Genomic DNA, 21,689 nt, shown 5'->3' with positions numbered 1-21,689 from the left:
GATTAAATTAAAGTTATACATACATATCATGTAGTTTTATCATTTTATAAACTAATGCAGACACAAAATGGGAATATTAGATAATATTATCACCTGAAGTTTAAGAATCCTCAGCAGATTTTTCCCTTCTGGTATGGCAATTTCAAATATATTATCAGTTGTGTCTTCACTGCATTTACTTCTTATCAATTCTGTGTTAACTTTCAAATCAGGCTTAGTACTTGGATTCAGTTCTAACAAAGACCTGCGTCTTTTAGTTAGATTTTCATTTGCTTCATCAGTCAAATCAATCGGATCCGATCCTAACTCAATTTTCTCCATCTTCAGCACGCTTTTACTCATTGCTAAATCTTTCTGCTCATTCTTAAGCCTCTCAGCTTTCTGTTTATCAATCTCGGCATGTTTCAACTTCATCTCGCCGAGTTTGATTTCGTTTCTGAGTTTCATTATCTTTAATCTTTTCTCTTCTTTTGCTTTCAGTATCTGTTCTCTTTTCTTCCGTTGCTGTTCTAATTCCAATTTCTTTTGTTTCTCCAGCAAAGCCTTCATCTCAAGTAAAGACTGTTTCTGTGTATGAATAGAGTTCATGTTTCTAGACTGTTTTACAGATTCTGTGACAGGGGCGACCATCACGTTTCCTTTTTGCTCAGAGTTTGACACAAGGTCATTGTCAAGAACATTTGTAATTTGTCCGATAGATGGGTTATTTATAGTAACAGTCATATTCTCTTTCATTGTATGCTTGCCAGCAGGTTTAGTCTGTAAAATATAGGTGATAACATTTAGACTTTAATATTTTAGGATTTAATTTTATTAACAAACATAAACTATATTCATTTAATTGTGAAAATTTGGAATATTTTTTAAGTTATGTAACTTGGAAGCTACTATTTCTATCAATTCAGTAGTATTCTGGACTGATCATGCAATTCTGCATGACGTTCTACCACAAGCCAAATAATATTGACCAAGACAAACAAGAACCAAGGACGTACCCATTCTCAACTTACATGTACTTAATTTCAAATATCAACATACATGTAGTAAATATCAAATATCTTACTTTATACTGAGATAACCACTATCATTTTGGGCGCAAGCACTTTTGTTTTTGTTTCATAGCAGAACAAAGGTGACCCATTCATAAACAGTTAATACATCAAACTTTGGGATAAACTGTAAAAGTTTCATAGACCTACCCAGGGAAACTTAAATTTGGGTAAAAGCAATTTTATATGGCAGGAAGTCAGTGACATTCCCCAAAAAAATTAATTAAATATTTATAAATATAAATGCTTAGTGTGCTAATTTTTCTCACCACTATGGGTCTGTTCTCTGATTGTGAATTGATTAGAGGTAGATTTGTAGATTGTACAACACGCTTTCTAACAGGCTGAGGAGCACCAATCTTATATTCGGCACAGTGTAACTCACGCCCAGCTTCTATCAAACCCTTCTGTAGAGTCTCGTACTCTGTCTTCTTCTTTAACAGTCGGTCTTTAACCAACCTTGCCTTAAATATGAACAACAAAATCATTGCTTTTATGTCATGAACCTCAATTTGTTTGGGACTGATCAAATGCAAACATATCCTTGAAAACTTTGTTCATTTGTTTATAAATATAATTATTTGACTATAAAAAATTGAACATAACCCTTTACAACAAGTGAATAAGCAACACATATGCAACATTTTATTCCCAACATAACCATTGTATGCCTGTAGCAGTAGGTTTACGAATATATTCATACAAAGAAATGTCCAAATATAATGTAAGACTTTGAATCTGTAGAGGATAGACAACGATGAAAAATTCTTTAAGTTGATTTTTTTGCGAGATTTAAGTTGCACCCTTGCTGTAACTTCATTGGTGTAGGAATACCACAAATGCAGCTATGTATTTTTTTAGGCACCCAAGAAGAACCACTGACATTATGTATGCCAACTGGATGGCTTAACAAATTTCATATACTTAAATTAACAAGAATTCATAATGACTAAAAGAATGACACCAACCTGTTTTTTGGCTTTCTCCAGATTGTCTTTATTTGCAGTGGCAACTTTCTCGGCAGCTGCTAATTGTTCCGTTAACTGTTTAACCTTTGCTTCAGATATCTTTACATTCTGTAGATACTTAGATGCCTGGTTCACTAGAGTCTTCAATAAAGTTTGGTCTTTTGTAATACTTTCACTGAAATATATATGTAATATCATCATTAAAAAGTTTTTGTCATAATCAACTAATAATAATAATAATCTCTAATACAGTAAACTCCTTTCATAATGATATTCAGACGGACCGCTGAATTTATATCATTATATCCGGATATCATTATCCTAGAGGCAATCAAGTACAAAAACATGAGTCCCGACTGCGACATTAGCAATAAGTGGAGTTTACTGTTTACTAAATGGGTTGAGAAATCATTTATGAACACTGTTATGTAAACATGTTTATAGTACTAAATTTGTATAGGAATTATTTAAGAAAACTGTTGTTTTTTTACATTTTAAAGTAAGAATTTAAGTCTCTCACATAAATGTCATATGGCAGATAACCTGTCAAACTGTCAATCTGTTAGACTTATTACATTACTCATTTAGACATTTAAGTTGTGTATATTAGTTATTTGGAGATCTACTTGTGCCTAAGCTCTGATAAAATCTGCTTATAATTTATTTTGTCTGTTTTCTGTTTATGAGATAATTGCACATGTTGGAAAAAGAACACAATTATAAAACAACCTTAATTTTTAATCAATATAAAACATTATGCTAATTGTTGAGACATTGTACAAACTACATGGCTAATTGTTCGAAAAAGAGCTATATATTTATTCTGATTATGTCTGGGCTGAAATTTCCAAAGAAGTACAGACCTTTGTTTGAGAAGATTAATTTCCTCCTGTCTTACTCTAGACATCAACGCCTGTCTCCTCTTCATCTCTAATACTTTCTCTGCGTCAACTTTCTTTGGTGACTGACCACCAGTTGTCTGGAAATAACACAATTTATTTCAATATACCTTGCCACTCAAGTAACAAATCTAAATGTAGAAAAATATGATATTGAATTTCATCAAGCTAGTAAGTAGAGTTTCCATTACAAAATCTTGTTAATAAAAATACCTCTGTTGAGCGTCTAGCCTCCTTTAGAAATGAATCAAGTCCACCGAGTAGTTTTTGTACACCAGATGGCGCTGTTTGTGACTTTTCTTCCTCCTCATCTGAAGAGTCCTCTCCAAGGTTGATAATCACAGGCTTATGAATTGGCAAATTCTACAATATCAATTTTTATATTAGCATCATAATGACAAGTCACTCTTTGAGTGAAATATCAAATAGCTCTTGAGGAAAAGTAAAATACACCTTGAAAATTTAATGTTTAAATAATAACATGTTCATAAAACACAATGCTCCTGTTTCAGTCGCATCATATTTTTTAAATCTGACTTTGCAGGTCAATCATTTTGGGGTCATGCTCAGTTTTTTGAAATGTTAGAATAAAACCCATTTCTATCTAAATGAATTGAAGATGGTATGGCAGAGGTCAAAGTTTTCTTCAGAGATCAATATACATGATAAAAACAATAACCATCATCTGCCTTGATCTGATGAAATTTTTTTCTGTAAATTCAACTTACTGCCATATGAATTCTACTGTAAGCTTGTTTCTGTGGTATTGGTTTAGCTTGTCTAACAACTGGAACTGAGCTAGGAGACTGGCTTCTTGATAAAGAACTGTCACTTCTACTTGCATCCTGAAATTCAAAAGAAATGACAATGTTGTTAACTGTTGAAATTCCCTTATAAATAATTATATCTTTGAAAATAACTATTAAGACTATATGGTAGAATACTTTGTTTTACAATTTGTCTTTAAAAAATTATATATAATGAATTTTCAAAATAACTTAGCCGCAGACTTGTGAAATCTTTTAAAGAATTAAAATACATGTAGTTCATTACATCAAGAAATTTCCTTTTCAACTTTTTTTTTTAATTCTTAACAAATCCCTTAAATGTTAATAAGTTGATTTTCATATGAGTTTAAATATAGCTATTTGATTCATTCAAATCCTTTTCCTATTTGTTAAATGACCTTAATCACTTAAAACAACAAACTTAAATAGACCAATGACACTGTGTTTTTTAAGAATCTGGGGAAAAAGTGATCCCTCAGAAGCATTAAAATCTGCAAAATTACATGAAAATTGCAGACTCGCTTTGATTCAGTCTGTACATGAAGGATAATGAAAAAGTGCAACATCCCTCATACTGTCTGGCACCCAACTTTTTAAGAAAATGTCAAAATACAACGTATATATAAAAAGTTATATATACAAACCTCAAGCAGTTTTTGTTTCTCTTTCATTTTTTTCATCATAGACTGTAACAAATGTGCTCTAAGCATGGCTTCTTCTTCTTCCCCATCATCTTCTTCTTCAGTAACAACCTCTGGTACCGCCAGGGGGCGCCTTTCGTTACCAATTCCTGTAGTGTCGTCTGCTAAATTACCAAACTCTCCACTCCTATCTAAATTTACAACTTCCTTATTTCTAGAATTCCAGCTGTCTGGTATTGTTGTTGGACTGTATCCAGCTAATTTAAACAGACGTGACTCCGACATACCATGATGACTGACGTCGTGATTTATTTCTATGTTTCCGCGGAGACGATAATCCTGATCCTCATGACCATTTAAGTCATTGTTACTGTTATTAAAGTTTAAATTAGCCATATACTGTTGATTAGGCTGGAATGTGTTTGTCATTGGTAAATTATTCATAAATTGAATCTGATCATGTGACTCACTATCGCCCTCTGGTGGAGGCGGAGGTAGACTCTCTGTTGGTAACGGTGGAGGGGAACACGTTGGAAGAGGTGGGGAGTCTGATGGAGGTAATGGCGGATTTGGTGGCGGTTCACACGGCAACGGTGGAGGTGGCGGGGGCGGCAGAATGTCTCTTAACCCGCTCATCTGATCGGGAACCATTTGTAGGGAATGTTGATCCAAGAACTGGTAGGGTCTACTAATATCTTGAAACATGGCCGTGTTATATGGCATCATGGAAATGTGTGAATCGGAGAATGAGATCAAAGGCGCGGGAGGATATTGCTGTGGTTGAGAGGCTGACGCATGTATAGCAGTATCGGAGAATGACGGACCTTGTATAGACCAGCCCATAGCAGGATCATACCCTTCATAAGTCGGTTGCATTGTCTGAAAAATTGAATAACATATCTTTCTTTTCTTACACTGACATACTTTATTAGTTAAAACAGGGCCGGCAAAATCTTATATTGCCATACTTATATGTACTGACTGAAGCATTTGTTTACGTGTCTGTTTAAAATTTTATAAATTTAATTCTTGAAACTAGAAATGTGTCATCATGCCACGGATGCCCCCGCATGCAGCCAAAATTTCAGATGTTATAATATTTAGTTCCAAATTTGTTTGCACAAATTATTGTTTCATTTTAAGTTCAAAGCCCTTTAAACTTTTCAGTGTTAACACAAACCATTTTCATACAATATTCAAGGCACTGAAATTATTCAGTCTTAACCTTTTGAAAATAGCATATTTCATATTTGTAGCCAAAATAATGGCTATACATACATTTCCACAAAAGTATGAGTGCTGAAACAAAAAGTTCAAAAAATTTCCAATATTCAAGAAAGATAAGGTTGTCCAAAATCATTAAACCATGACCAAATTCAAACTTAAACTGCTTATTCCTAAGACGTATCTATATTATTTTCAAAGTGAAAGGGACATAACTCTGCCAAAAAATCATCGAACCATGACCAAATTCCAACTTGACCTGCCCATTCCTTTGACATGTCCATATGTCAAATTTGAGTTGAATATGTAACACTGTTGGTTAGATAATAAACAGAAACTGTAAATTTCATATTATTTTCAAAGTGAAAGGGGCATTACTCTGCCAAAAATCATTGAACCATGACCAAATTCGAAATTGGCCTGGGCATTCCAGAAACATATCCATATGTCAAATTTGAGTTGAATGTGTTGTACTGTTGGGGAGATAATGAACGGAAACTGAAAATTTCATATTATTTACAAAGAAAAAGGGGCATAACTCTGCCAAAAATCATCGAACCATGACCAAATTCGAACTTGACCTGTATTTTCTCATGACATATCCATATGTCAAATTTGAGTTGAATGTGTTGTACCGTTTGGGAGATAATGAACGGAAACTGAAAATTTCATATTATTTTCAAAGTAAAAGGGGCATAACTCTGCCAAAAATCATCGAACCATGACCAAATTCGAACTTGACCTGTATTTTCTCATGACATATCCATATGTCAAATTTGAGTTGAATGTGTTGTACCGTTGGGGAGATAATGACAGAAACTGAAAATTTCATATTATTTTCAAAGTAAAAGGGGCATAACTCTGCCAAAAATCATCGAACCATGACCAAATTCGAACTTGACCTGTATTTTCTTATGACATATCCATATGTCAAATTTGAGTTGAATGTGTTGTACCATTGGGGAGATAATGAACGGAAACTGAAAATTTCATATTATTTTCAAAGTAAAAGGGGCATAACTCTGCCAAAAATCATCGAACCATGACCAAATTCGAACTTGACCTGTATTTTCTCATGACATATCCATATGTCAAATTTGAGTTGAATGTGTTGTACCGTTTGGGAGATAATGAACGGAAACTGAAAATTTCATATTATTTTCAAAGTAAAAGGGGCATAACTCTGCCAAAAATCATCGAACCATGACCAAATTCGAACTTGACCTGTATTTTCTCATGACATATCCATATGTCAAATTTAAGTTGAATGTGTTGTACCGTTGGGGAGATAATGAACGGAAACTGATGATGACGGAATGACAGAATGACGGAATGACGGAATGACGGAAGGACGGAACAGGGTAACACTATATGCCCCGGCCATTACATGGCGGGGGCATAAAAATTCACCTCTCTATACAGGCTGTCAGACAATCTGGGCAAAACAGACAATTGACTTTGCCACTTCTGGTGAAAAGAAGTTAAACCATTTGAAAAGTCCAATACGTTCTACAGGGATTGCAATATAAAAACTTGGCAAAAACAGTATAGCCTCGTTGACTGCAATGTTCTAAAAATTGACTCAGCTCTATGTTGGTGACATAGTTCTTCAACTAGAAATGTGTCATCATGCCACGGATGCCCCCGCATGCAGCCAAAATTTCAGATGGTGCATTAATTTTTTTTTTTTCATTTTAAGTTCAAAGCCCTTAAAACCTTTCAATGTTAACATAAACCATTTCCATACAACGTTCAAGGCACTGAAATTATTCAGTCTTAACCGTTAGAAAAAGCATATTGCATATTTGTAGCCAAAATAATGGCTAAAAGAATGAGTGCTGAAACTGAAAGTTCAAAATTTTTCCAACATTCAGGAAAGATAAGTTTGTCTAAAATCATTGAACCATGACCAAATTCAAACTTAAACTGCTTATTTCTAAGATGTATCTATATTATTTTCAAAGTGAAAGGGACATAACTCTGCCAAAAAATCATCAAACCATGACCAAATTCCAACTTGACCTGCCCATTCCTTTGACATATCCATATGTCAAATTAAAATTGAATATGTAACACTGTTAGGTAGATAATGAACAGAAACTGTAAATTTCATATTATTTTCAAAGTGAAAGGGGCATTACTCTGCCAAAAATCATCGAACCATGACCAAATTTGAACTTGACCTGCGCATTCCAAAAACATATCCATATGTCAAATTTGAGTTGAATGTGTTGTACCATTGGGGAGATAATAAACGGAAACTGAAAATTTCATATTACTTTCAAAGTGAAAGGGGCATAACTCTGCCAAAAATCATTGAACCATGACCAAATTTGAACTTGACCTGCGCATTCCATTGACGCATCCATATGTCACGTTTGAGTTGAATGTGTTGTACCTTGAGGGAGATAATGAACGGAAACTGAAAGTTTCATATTATTTTCAAAGTAAAAGGGGCATAACTCTGCCAAAAATCATCGAACCACGACCAAATTTGAACTTGACCTGCGCATTACTTTGACGCATCAATATGTCATGTTTGAGTTGAATGTGTTGTACCTTGAGGGAGATAATGAACGGAAACTGAAAATTTAATATTATTTTCAAAGTGAAAGGGGCATAGCTCTGCCAAAAATCATCGAACCATGACCAAATTCGAACTTGACCTGTATTTTCTCATGACATATCCATATGTCAAGTTTGAGTTGATTGTGTTGTACCGTTGGGGAGATAATGAACGGAAACTGAAAATTTCATATTATTTTCAAAGTAAAAGGGGCATAACTCTGCCAAAAATCATCGAACCATAACCAAATTCGAACTTGACCTGTATTTTCTCATAACATATCCATATGTCAAGTTTGAGTTGATTGTGTTGTACCGTTGGGGAGATAATGAACGGAAACTGAAAATTTCATATTATTTTCAAAGTAAAAGGGGCGTAACTCTGCCAAAAATCATCGAACCATAACCAAATTTGAACTTGACCTGTATTTTCTCATAACATATCCATATGTCAAGTTTGAGTTGAATGTGTCCAACCGTTCTTGAGATAATGAACGGAAACTGAAATTTCATATTATTTTCAAAGTAAAAGGGGCATAACTCTGCCAAAAATCATCGAACCATGACCAAATTCGAACTTGACCTGTATTTTCTCATAACATATCCATATGTCAAGTTTGAGTTGAATGTGTCCAACCGTTCTTGAGATAATGAACGGAAACTGAAATTTCATATTATTTTCAAAGTAAAAGGGGCATAACTCTGCCAAAAATCATCGAACCATGACCAAATTCGAACTTGACCTGTATTTTCTCATGACATATCCATATGTCAAATTTGAGTTGAATGTGCCCAACCGTTCTTAAGATAATGAACGGAAACTGATGATGACGGAATGACAGAATGACGGAAGGACGGAAGGATGGAAGGACGGAAGGACGGAAGGACGGAAGGACGGAATGACGGAACAGGGTAACACTATATGCCCCGGCCATTACATGGCGGGGGCATAATTATTGCCAAAAACTCTTAAGACAGTAAATTGAAATCTACACATTCACATCATAATAAATGTTATATTTTCCTTTTTTATTCTTTGGTTGTCTGAACAATGCTTTTGATTTGTGTATAACATGATACAGGACTGGTTCTTTGACAACTAAATTACAATTAATTTACTACCTCGCTATTAACGGTATAGAATGGAAGGATTAATAGAAGGGAAAAGGCCCGGACACAGTAGAATGTACGTTATAAGCGGAACCTGGTATAAACCGATCTTGTTATAAGTGTAGTAGACTGTATATAATGATACATTTCTTCCACATTAAGCAAATCTTGAAATGCTATATAAGAAATTGTTAAAAATTTTTGAATAATTTGTATTGCATTTGTATTACCATATACATGGGTTGCATAGCATTGTAGAAATCCGGTTCAAACTGCAATTCTTCAACTGGGTTAACAGGAGCTGTAACATAAGAAATCCCAAATTCACCATTTTATGAATTCCATATTTATATTACAAAATTTCCCCAGCAAGAAGTTGACCATGAATGGGTCTGGGATATTCTTCAACAATTGAGTTGGTAATCATTTAGCTTTGTCAAAAAGCCAAAAAAATTAGCTAGAATTTCTAACTACATGCATGTTTTAAACCTCCTTTATTTAAAATAAAAACCATCCTCAAATCTAAAGAGCCTCTATGGCTAAAAGGTTAAGGCAATTGACTGTAAATCATTTGTCTATCACTGCAGTTGGTTCTTTTTTCAATGAATTCTTGAATTCTTTCATGTAATGAAACTGTGTAGCTTGCATGCTTAAGATAGATGATTCTATTAATAAGGACAACTTATGCCTGACAAAATAGATGGAAGGGCTCCTTAAGCCTTTCTCCAACAGTGAAGCTAAAGATTTGCAATACGACCTTTTATCATGTCACTAAATTGACTTTTGTTGATGAAACATGATGAAAAGAATACCAATCAAGTGTATGATATTACAAAATTTATCAGGCTTGGAACAAAAATAATGAGCCTCTCCTTCTTTTTTCTTTGGCTTGCCTGATAAATTTTGTAATATCAGAAATTAGCATAGCATTCTCTATTTATATGTTGGTATGACTTTAAACCAAATCCCCTATAAAAAAAAGTTGCAGAATTTTATCACTTTCCTTGAAAAATACAATTTCAATGTCTTGTAGATATAGATATAATAGAATAAGAAGATATATAAATATATATACCAGCAGGGGCTGATTCCGGATCACTGTCTATATCCATCTCTACCTCTTCATAATTGTCATGTGTGGGCTCTGAATCGACACCCTCTATAGTCTTTGAGCTCACCTTGATTAACCAAGAATACAGTGTTTAAGTGAAGAACATATTGAAACATTTTATATTGAAACATTTGAGCCGCGTCACGACAAAACCAACATAATGGGTTTGCGACCAGCATGGATCCAGACCAGCCTGTGCATCCGCGTAATCTGATCAGGATCCATGCTGTTCGCTTACAAACCCTTTAACAAGTAGAGAAACTGATAGCGAACAGCATGGATCCTGATCAGACTGCTCAGATGCGCAGGCTGGTCTGGATCCATGCTGGTCGCAAACCCACTATGTTGGTTTTGTCGTGACGCGGCTCATTTTATATAAGATTCAAATCATGAAATTCACTTTTTCTATAACCATTGATGGGTTTATATTAATTTACAATAAAACATACTTATAAGTTACATTGAAGATAAAAAAGTAGTTTTTACATTTAAAGCACTTGTTTGTCAAGCTTTACTCAAGAGGAAAAATGAACACCAATTCCTTTCCTTATAAAGCTTACAAAAGGTCTCCGGAAATTTACTAGAATTTGAAGTAGCTAGAATTGAATTTTAAATGCCTCTTAAAAAGATGCAAACATCATGAAATACAAAATTTTAAATAGATAATACACACCCAAAAAACTTAAAGGCCCAAAAATGAGTTCATATTGATAAAAATTATTAGAATACTTTAACAATTTCTTCACCTTATAACTAACAACGTGTTCCAATTGTAATAGACAGTAGATACATGTACAAATACAAAAATTCCATCAAACAGAATAGATTCAGCTAAAATTAAGGTACATTCAAAAACAACTACCTTCACATCCAAGGCTCTTTTCTCCGACTCTTTTGACAGATTTTTATCGAGCATAGACAGAAGTCTAGCAATTTTTTCCTCCGGGTCATCAAGACTAAGTATCTTCTGTATATCATTTGAATCTGCTAGATAACTTCTTTTGTCTGACGAGTTACGTCGAGTGACCGGTCTTTCCTCTTTGCTGCTCAACCGTAATCTTCCGGTACTAATACTTGACCTAGAAGGGTAGCTATTTTGTCTAGTTCTAGTATATGGAATGGGTTTTCTTGGTGTTCTGTCATCTATTTTATAAGGTCTACGTGAAGTAAATGAGCTTGTTTTGTAAGATCGTAAAGCAGGTGTCCGTGCTCGTAAAAACCTCGAGTGTCTCTGAGCCCTTGCTGAAAATTCCAAGGAGTACAATAAGGTAAATAACCTATGAAAAAAAATTACTTGAGTATGATTTACAAGCAATTTTAAAGTATCATCTACATAAAGTTTATCATATAACAGAAATGAAATCAGGTATAGAATAATTTGAGAAGTAACACATTTGATCAATATGAAAAGAGAGCAAGAATAAAATTATATTTTAACATCAACATTCTAATTTTTGGAAGAGTGTAAATGGGTTACTCAAAATTGACAGCCTTCATATGATGGGATTATAAAATCTGTAATAAGTTATTTTAAATTTTCAACAAATGATCATCAAGTAAGAGGCAATATTTTCTATGTTTAAGCCAAACTAGACAACAATGTTATGATGAAACTTAACTTTCAATTCACACAAGCTTACCTATTTAATGAATCAATAATGTTATGCTATAAATTGCAAAAGAAATCAATGCAGTTTGTTACCATCATTTTTGCTTTTGTTCCTGTTCTGTGATTTTGACAAACCATCTCTATTAGAAGGTCTTTGAAATGTTTTAGGTGATGATTTTTCACGAGATGTTCTTCTTGTGGTTTTACTTGATTCATCACTTGCCTAAAAATAAAAATGACAAAAAGATTAATTCTTGCCCTGAAAATTGACACTGCCCTGGCAACAGATGGACTATGAATAGAGCTCATTAAAGGTCCACAAATCTCCCTTACTATCCCTCATGTATGGAGCTCATAAAAGATCCACAACTCACCTTTACTATCCCTCATGTATGGAGCTCATTTAAGGTCCACAACTCACCTTTACTATCCCTCATGTATGAAGCTCATAAAAGATCCACAACTCACCTTTACTATCCCTCATGTATGGAGCTCATTAAAGGTGCACAACTCACCTTTACTATCCCTCATGTATGAAGCTCATAAAAGATCCACAACTCACCTTTACTATCCCTCATGTATGGAGCTCATTAAAGGTCCACAACTCACCTTTACTATCCCTTATATATGAAGCTCATTAAAGGTCCACAAATCTCCCTTACTATCCCTCATGTATGGAGCTCATAAAAGATCCACAACTCACCTTTACTATCCCTCATGTATGGAGCTCATTAAAGGTCCACAACTCACCTTTACTATCCCTCATGTATGGAGCTCATTAAAGTCCACAACTCACCTTTACTATCCCTCATGTAAGGAGCTCATTACAGGTCCACAACTCACCTTTACTATCCCTCATGTATGAAGCTCATAAAAGATCCACAACTCACCTTTACTATCCCTCATGTATGAAGCTCATAAAAGATCCAAAACTCACCTTTACTATCCCTCATGTATGGAGCTCATTAAAGGTCCACAACTCACCTTTACTATCCCTCATGTATGGAGCTCATTAAAGTCCACAACTCACCTTTACTATCCCTCATGTATGAAGCTCATAAAAGATCCACAACGCATCCTTACTATCCCTCATGTATGGAGCTCATTAAAGATCTACAACACACCCTTACTTTCCCTCATGTATGGAGCTCATAAAAGGTCCACAACTCACCTTTACTATCCTCATGTATGAAGCTCATAAAAGATCCACAAATCTCCCTTACTATCCCTCATGTATGGAGCTCAAAAAGATCCACAAACTCACCTTTACTATCCCTCATGTATGAAGCTCATAAAAGGTCCACAACTCACCTTTACTATCCCTTATATATGAAGCTCATTAAAGGTCCACAAATCTCCCTTACTATCCCTCATGTATGAAGCTCATAAAAGATCCACAACTCACCTTTACTATCCCTCATGTATGGAGCTCATTAAAGGTGCACAACTCACCTTTACTATCCCTCATGTATGAAGCTCATTAAAGGTCCACAACTCACCTTTACTATCCCTCATGTAAGGAGCTCATAAAAGATCCACAACTCACCTTTACTATCCCTCATGTATGAAGCTCATAAAAGATCCACCTATCACCTTTACTATCCCTCATGTAAGGAGCTCATAAAAGATCCACCTATTTTCCTTACTATCAATTCATGTATGGAGCTCATAAAAGATCCACAACTCACCCTTACTATCCCTCCGTGCGAGGAGTTCTCACTTTCCTCAGTTTCACCATCTTCCCTCGCCTCAGCTAATAATGAAGCTAGGGCATTACGACGTAACTCTAACAGATCTAATTCATCATCAAATTCCTCATCTTGGACCTCTACATCACCAATATCTTCTTTTGTCTCTTCCTGCAAATAAAACATTTGAAAATATTCATGATAAAGTATATGTTAAAAGCCTGAATTATAGATCTGAACTACTGAAATTTAATTTTCGTAAATAAATTTTATTTTTAGAAGTGTCTTGTACCATTCTATATTGATCATGGTAAAAATTTGCTGACTATATCATCAGTTTATGCAGCTACAAAATGTTGAATTTTTTTTCGATGACCAATAATTATATATCAACTGCTTGGTGCGTAAGGGTTGTAACTCCACCTATTTATCATATGGGTTACAACCCTTTTGCACTAAGCCAGCTTATTATGTTTAAAGATCTGAAATCTTGAACTTCAATTTGATTTTCTTAAATGAATTTTAATTTTAGGAGTGTCTTGTACAATTCTATATTATTTTTGGTAAAACTTTGCTGACTATATGAGATCATCAGTATATGTAGCTAAAACATGTATAATATTGCAAACCAATATTCAACCTTAACTTTATTAACAAAATTATTTTTACAAATTAAAGTAAAACATAAGCTGCCTGATTTAAAGTAATGTAGTTTGTAAAATGTCTGTTTTTAAGAATAAAGATTTTAAAGTAATACCTTTATATTTTCAACTTGTTTCTCTAATACAGATTCTGCAGTATCACCAATTACTTGTTCAGAAGTCAATCTTTTTTTCTCAACCGATGCAGTAGCGGCTGTCAATGTACATATAAAACATATAACAGCAGCTACAACTACATAATACATTAGCTGACAATGTTAAAATATAATTTAAATTATAAATATCATTTTTTTATCTAGTCTAGCAGCTTCAAATGTGTGGTTACAGGATGTGACTGTGGGACTGTATCTTTAGACTGGCATCCTATATATATCTCTAAGGACTACTTTCTTTATAGCCTGTAAGCCAATTAAATTAATATCATGCTTTTCTTACATGTAGCCTGAATGTTTAAGGTATTTTTTTATTTATTTATTATTTCAATTTTCTCAAATTCCCAAAATGTTGAATAATTTTTTCAGAAATTATGTTAACCCATTACTTCATATACACGCCTTTTAACGCCTTTTTCACCCCCCCCCCTTTTTGTTGTCTCAAATGGTGAAAAATGCATTATTTAGGCCCTTAACACTTGTTTTTGTTTGAGAAATGTTGTTAAAAAAAGTGACCACTTTTTCGGCGCGGCCCCCCAACCAAAAGATACATCAGGGGGTTGCCAGAAGGGGGATGTGCCCCCTTCTGTTTGGGGGGGTTTGAAGGGGGGCGGAGTCCCCCTCATCGCCAAGAAAATTTTGGACTTGTGAGAGGCTATAAATGACCCCAGATTGATCATAAGGTAACGTGTAACCAACGCTGAAAAGCATTTGACACTGTCTCCATCCATTGAGAAGTTGCAGCACTTTGAAATCAATTATGATGGAAAAAATCAACGCAAAATAGTGATTTTGGGCAATTTTGAGATGCCCCCTCGTTGCCATGGTAACAGAAAATTAAAGCCTAAGCTGAGCATGTTGTTGCAAGGGCAATGGTCCAGTCAACATTTGTGCCAAGTTTGATTAGTGTTGAAGCAGTTTTTATAGCATTATAGCAATTTGAACTTGTAACGGGAGACTTTTCAATGAAAACAGCCATTTTTCACAAAATGCTCATGAAGTAATGGGTTAAAAAGCCTTTTCCAAAATAGCTGGAAAAGGCCCTGCCTTCTGACTGACCTACCTGGCTCATGAAGAAGGTCTAATGGGTGTTTAATACAAGCTGGCTGTCTCTGAATATCTTTATACTGTTGCAATAATGTCTGGTAGCTATCCCCGTCATTTGTTGTGCCTTTTTTATATTTATCCATTGAGGTCCTCAGTTTTCTGTTGTCCCATACTAGGATATTGTTAAGGATAAAGAAAGAGAACTTCGAGACAATTTGTTTAGATATTAAATATAAAAATAGAATCCAAAGAAATTAACTGTTCAAAGAAATACATTTTTTAATTTAAAGCTTATTTAAACAGTGTAAGAAATTAGGCTTTGAATCGACTAGGCTGGTTAGACTACCAGATTGGAATATACACTAGCCCAAAAGACATTTCACTAGCATGATTCATTTGTTCAAAACAATTGTTTATAATGCCTCTCAAAATACAGTAGCCTGGTCGGGCTTGTTACTGTGAAAAATTCTTTATTCCGTATCGTTTGGTCTGTCCGGCTTTTATCCAAGTAACATGTATTCAAAATGGCGTCGATAAAGGTGCCAAACCTGGGAAAAAACAAAAATCTATGTCAGAGGTGCACGCAGAACAGCAGAAAAAGGAGGAAAAGAATAGACCTGAGAGAAATTTAATGAAAAATGGAAGCAGGTCCGTGAATTGTTGGTGTACGCCATGGATGAGGTGAAAATGTGCTGTACGGAATTTTTACGGCGAAAATATTAAAACCGAAAAGTGTCTTAGAAATACAAACTCAAGTGACGGATTTCATTTTGGTCTGACAGATTTCCATGGTATGTAAGACCGAATGTCTGACACTTTTTGAAACTTAAAGTCGGGAAAAATATCAGGCATTCAGAAATTATAAACTCAAATATGATTTATGATGTAATTTTAAACCTTAATTTCACAAAAAAATTGCAGTTGTTGTTTATTGTATACATCATGACATGTATTATGTTTAAACTTTAAACTATCTTATACTATAATGTGCATGTCCATTATCTTCCCGCCACTCATATAACTGGAACATTGAGTGGTCATAAAACAATAGAACTAGCAATACATGTCAGTGTCATATACATGTATATATATATATTTTAGTGCAAACTCTGTATACATTTTAACAAATACAATGTAGACCTATAATACAACAGCAATGCAACTATAATGCTATGTACTAATGTAGTAAAAATGTATCCTGATTTTATGTGTAGCAAAACTTTAACATTGAAGCAGGGCTCTCAGTAGGGTCAGAATTTCACGAGTCATTGACTCTTTGGCCAAAATTTTCAGGAGTCAAACCAGTTTTTTCTTATGTCATTTGACTACATGAATCATTTTCATGTTACAAAAATGACTGTATGGGAAGTCATTTTGAGTAGACTTTCAAGTCTAAATTGATAATATCCAACATGGAAAAAATGCCTAGCTATATTTCTTCTACCAAAAAAAAAAACAAATATATATATATATAATTGCATCTTTACTGTAAACTGTAAAAGAATAAAATAAGCAGCAGCTTTGGGAAACAGACAAAAACCCTCCCGGACAAAAGCCCTCCAGTCAAAAAATGACAGGGCGGACAAAAGCCCTCCCGTGAAAATGACAGGGCGGACAAAAGCCCTCCCGTGAAAATAACAGGGCGGACAAAAGCCCTCCCATGAAAATGACTGGGCGGGCAAAAGCCCTTCCGTGAAATTAACAAGGCGGACAAAAACCCTACGTAACAAAAATAAATAAATCGTATGTATGTTGAATACCTGTGTTTTTTTCAATGCACTCAACGTATTAAAATTGTTACATATATTTCTTGTTGTTTTCAATTGGCCTAAGTATGTGTATGAGCTAGAACCACCTTTTATTCTGAATATACCTTCCTGAAATGTTTAACGAGGTAACTTTTTACATGAATGTCGTTAAAAACAAGATCACTTTTAAAAGTAATTGACTCATTACAAGGCACATTATAAATGTCTAAATAACTTTTAAGTTAGATAATTTTAACTTCTTTTCATCATTTATTACTCTACTATTAATCTTAACTAATCCTTCATATCTACGTGGATAAATATGAACTTACAGATTTTAGCACAAATTATTCAGATGTCTCTCAGGAATGTGTTCAAGCTCATACAAACATGCTTATGCCAATGGAAAACAAAAATTTTCGTAACTACATTTTTAAGTGCATTGAAAAGAAAATATAAACTATACATATATGTATTTGCTGCTGGAGGGCTTTTGTCCGCCCTATTATTTTCACGCGAGGGCTTTTGTCCGCCAAGTCATTTTAACGGGAGGTCTTTTGTCAAATTAAATATTTTTTGCCATATCACCATTAATCAGTTGTGTTTTAGAGCAACATGATATCTAAGCAAATTAAAGAGCTCCATTCAATATAAGGTGTGTCACAGGAAACTAAACAACTGAAATTTAATATAATACATTATACACCGATATAAATTAACACTTTCGGAACCTATTCTTATCAGTAGTTTTTTCAGTAAACATAAAAAATTGCCTATCTCACTGTATAAATCATAATTATGTAGGTTTAACAGTTTATATAAATACTTTTATGTCAAAAGATGTGTTGAAGTATATAGTCATACTATCACGAAGCTAAGATCAAAAGCTTTCGATTGGTGTAATAAATTTTAAAATAGGACATTAAATCACATCAAACTAGCGGTTTAAAAACGGCTTATTTTGTTTTAGCGTAAGAGATATTGATTTTTTTAGAAGATAAGGTTAACAACTTGTATTTTTTCTACTTGATATACCTCGGTTATTTACATAGTTCATATCAGAAGTGTTTATGGGTGTACTGACTTTAACCATACCGACTTTGGACGGACTTTAGCTATACCGATTACCGGAAGTTCTATACAGGAAGTTGATAATAATCATTATTTGGATTGTTTCTTGTTTGTTCCTTACGTTTCATTGTGTTCAGTTGTTTATCCCAGAAGCTTTGCTTTCATTGGTTAAAAATGGTTTGTGTATTGTTGTACACAATTGTTTTTTACTGTTGAGCCGGAGTTCTGAGATACCTCAGTTTGGTCACGGTTGTTCTGAGGGCGAACATCAATGTTATGGTATAGCTGTTTATTTCTTCGGATTGTGGATCTCCATGGAACTCTATGATAGTTTGTAACTTTTGGTTTTATTCTGTTTTTATACTTGCTTAGTTGAACTGTGCATTAATTACAGTTTACTCTTTATAAAAAAAAAGTTGCCATTTTGATAAAATTATTTGTTTCAATACTTTACTGTAAATTTTGATATTTACTTATGTGGAGTTATGTAAAATTAGAATGGCGACATTGGGTAATATTCATTAACTCTTTATTTAATTAACTTGAAATAATATGCACATTATTTCTGTCTGTACACTTTATTGATATTTTAACTTTGCAGCAATCTAGACTAATATCACGTGTGAAAGGAGGTTTGTTGTAATGTGAGGGAAAGAGTCAATACCATATATTGGTATGTCTATATTCTATTGTATTGATTTATGTTTGTCATAAGATGGTCATTATTTTAAGATGTCACTGAATTTACTGTCATGTGAATTTATTGCATATCTAAATGCTGGAATTAGACTGGAATGATGTATTAAATGCATTTATTGCATATCTAAATGCTGGAATTAGACTGGAATGATGTATTAAATGCATTTATTGCATATCTAAATGCTGGAATTAGACTGGAATGATGTATTAAATGCATTTATTGCATATCTAAATGCTGGAATTAGACTGGAATGATGTATTAAATGCATTTATTGCATATCTAAATGCTGGAATTAGACTGGAATGATGTATTAAATGCATTGTCATGTAATTCACTTGTTTGAATCTTTTTCTTATTAACATTCTATGTTTAAGGTTGTCATTACAATACTCAGGGCTCATCCTGGGGGGAAATTTTAGGGAGAAGTGACTTCCTCGCGAAAAATAGGGAGAAGGGAAACAACTCAATGTGTATGCATTAACATACATGGCTATAAATCCTTTAACTATAATATAAACACAATCTATTTATCAGCTATTTATAAGCTTTCTCTAAATATTTGTTTATATATTTTCATGTAGATTTATTGATAATAATGTGTAAGAAAAAGTATGATGAATAAATTAATTTTATATTATTACTTTCCTCACTTTTAATAGAAGATAAAGTTACATTGGATATTGCTTAACAATATCTGTCTATTCTGTTAGAATGATTACAGAAATTCTTTTATGATCTTGTATGTTGTAATGTCACATTTATGTGCATATAATTATGCTTATAAAACAATTTTCAAACATCGAAGAATATGTAAAATATGTACTGCAAACATTTGTGCACATTATATTTGATCACTAAAATTATATACATTCATTTCTTATTGAAAAATTTGACTGAGAAATTATAGAAAATAAATTTCTAATTACCTCCCTTTATTTTCATGAAATGTTTAACTCGTAATATCTTTATAAATAATGCTTTTTGAAATTTACAATATTGATAAATCTTAATCTGAGCGTCATATTTATGACATTAAAACAAATATATATATTGAAACTATAAGAACACTTCTTTCCTGACAAATTTTGTTGTTATATACATGTACACATGATATACGACCGATATGTAGCATGCCGATCATGATTCGTAGTTTTTCCGGGATGTCGTGCCCACGTGCATAAGCTGTGTCAAATTTGGCATTTCTACAAAGATAACAATGTCAAACACTCTCACTGTTTTCAACATATCAATCGTAAGATTTTTGCGAATTGGCTTTCTTAAATTTTCGCGTAGGTGTATCAGAATCAGCAACTTTCTTTTACTGCTAGGTTTGGGCATTTCGCCCTGTAGCCATGACGTGAGCGACAACAATTTTACAGTAAAAATTGATGTTATTGGACTGAAATCATTCAAAACTATGATTAAGTTTTTAATCCGGTCGCTGATCATTAATGAAATTGATTATTTTTAATTGACTAACAGTTTTGAGATAGCCGTGAAAAACCCATTGCACATCGCCATTACTCGGGTTAAACACCGCGTTTAATTAGGGAAGATATGCACGTGTTTAGATGATCGGGGTAAAAACAATCTATAATTATCGCCTAATCCCGTATTAAACTCGCAAAACTACCCGTTTCGGGCTGATGCTCTCACTATTTACTGTTTAGAGTAGGCGGTCTATCGCTTTGCATACAGGTAGAAGGGTAGTATAAAGCGACGCTCTGATTGGATAATGATAATTAGCAGTCGTCATATGGGCGGATACAATCTCTGCTCTTTACATCGCCAAGTAATTAGTCTTTGGGAATTAAGATTTTATCGGCGATGTTGACTTCTCTTTGATCAATTGTGAGAGCGAAATGGAAATATACATGGCGAAGTTTTCGCCTGAATCGCCCTTCCGGATAAGCCCTGAATACTACTGATGTATCTTAAGTTTGATTAAATGGAGATGAACCTACACAACCTTGGTTTTCTTTGTCACATTTAAAACAAGGTTCAAGTTTACACTGACTTAAACTCAAAGGATACTCTTGGACGTTGGAGATTTCAATGATATTTCCGAGGCATCTGTTGTTGATTCTCTTCTGTTGCGATTGGAGTTGACTGCGGAATTATTCTTAATGACAATGCAAGCTCTTTCCTGCTCTTTTTTCTTGTGACTGTGAGGTAGAGGAGATGGTTGTGGTAAAATTTGCCTTGGATTTGGCAAAGTGCCATGGGTTGATGACTGTGTTTGTTGAACATGTGATTTAAATTTGTGGTATTGATCAGGTCTACTTAGCTTTCCAAATTCAGAATTTGGTTTGAAGTTCGTAGCACCATTTAAATGTGAGTTAGAATTACCAGTCAGTTTTGAAACGCTGAAATTTTGTTTACTTTTGCCGTTTTCGTCCTCATCTGAAAGTTCGCCTTCCTCTTTCGATTGACGGTTCTCCATAACTTTGTTAGCGTCTGTTAACTAAGCAATTACTAAGAAATAAATTATCTATTAGCATTTTCATTGTAAAGAATTAAATAACACAATTGGCAGCGAAAGTAGAATATTGCAAAATAATTTCTTTTCTTGGTTTTCAATGTGTCATTTTTTTTAGTTCATGTGATAATTGATAGAAAGCAGGCTTCACAAATCTAAAAGACGATGCGCCCATTTA

The 21,689-nt window shown here is 33.9% G+C and overlaps 1 protein-coding gene across 1 annotated transcript; it reads right to left on the bottom strand.

Annotated features, from left to right (window-relative positions):
• Window positions 1-93: 93 nt before the first annotated feature.
• Window positions 94-21,651, bottom strand: LOC132743590 (zinc finger C3H1 domain-containing protein-like; the record flags this gene model as incomplete). The annotated part of the gene is given in 15 exon segments (XM_060732122.1): window positions 94-759; window positions 1,319-1,513; window positions 2,018-2,192; window positions 2,881-2,996; window positions 3,130-3,279; window positions 3,645-3,761; window positions 4,349-5,224; window positions 9,475-9,545; window positions 10,320-10,422; window positions 11,218-11,597; window positions 12,058-12,187; window positions 13,653-13,823; window positions 14,410-14,507; window positions 15,530-15,685; window positions 21,067-21,651. Coding segments are annotated over 15 exon segments (3,813 nt in total), but the record flags the coding sequence as incomplete, so codon positions are not given.
• Window positions 21,652-21,689: the final 38 nt, after the last annotated feature.

The sequence above is a fragment of the Ruditapes philippinarum genome, unplaced genomic scaffold (assembly GCF_026571515.1).
Source record: "Ruditapes philippinarum isolate M1 unplaced genomic scaffold, ASM2657151v2 ctg3138_1_1_1_1, whole genome shotgun sequence".
NCBI lineage: Eukaryota > Metazoa > Mollusca > Bivalvia > Venerida > Veneridae > Ruditapes > Ruditapes philippinarum.
This window is presented reverse-complemented; position numbering and strand designations above follow the sequence as displayed.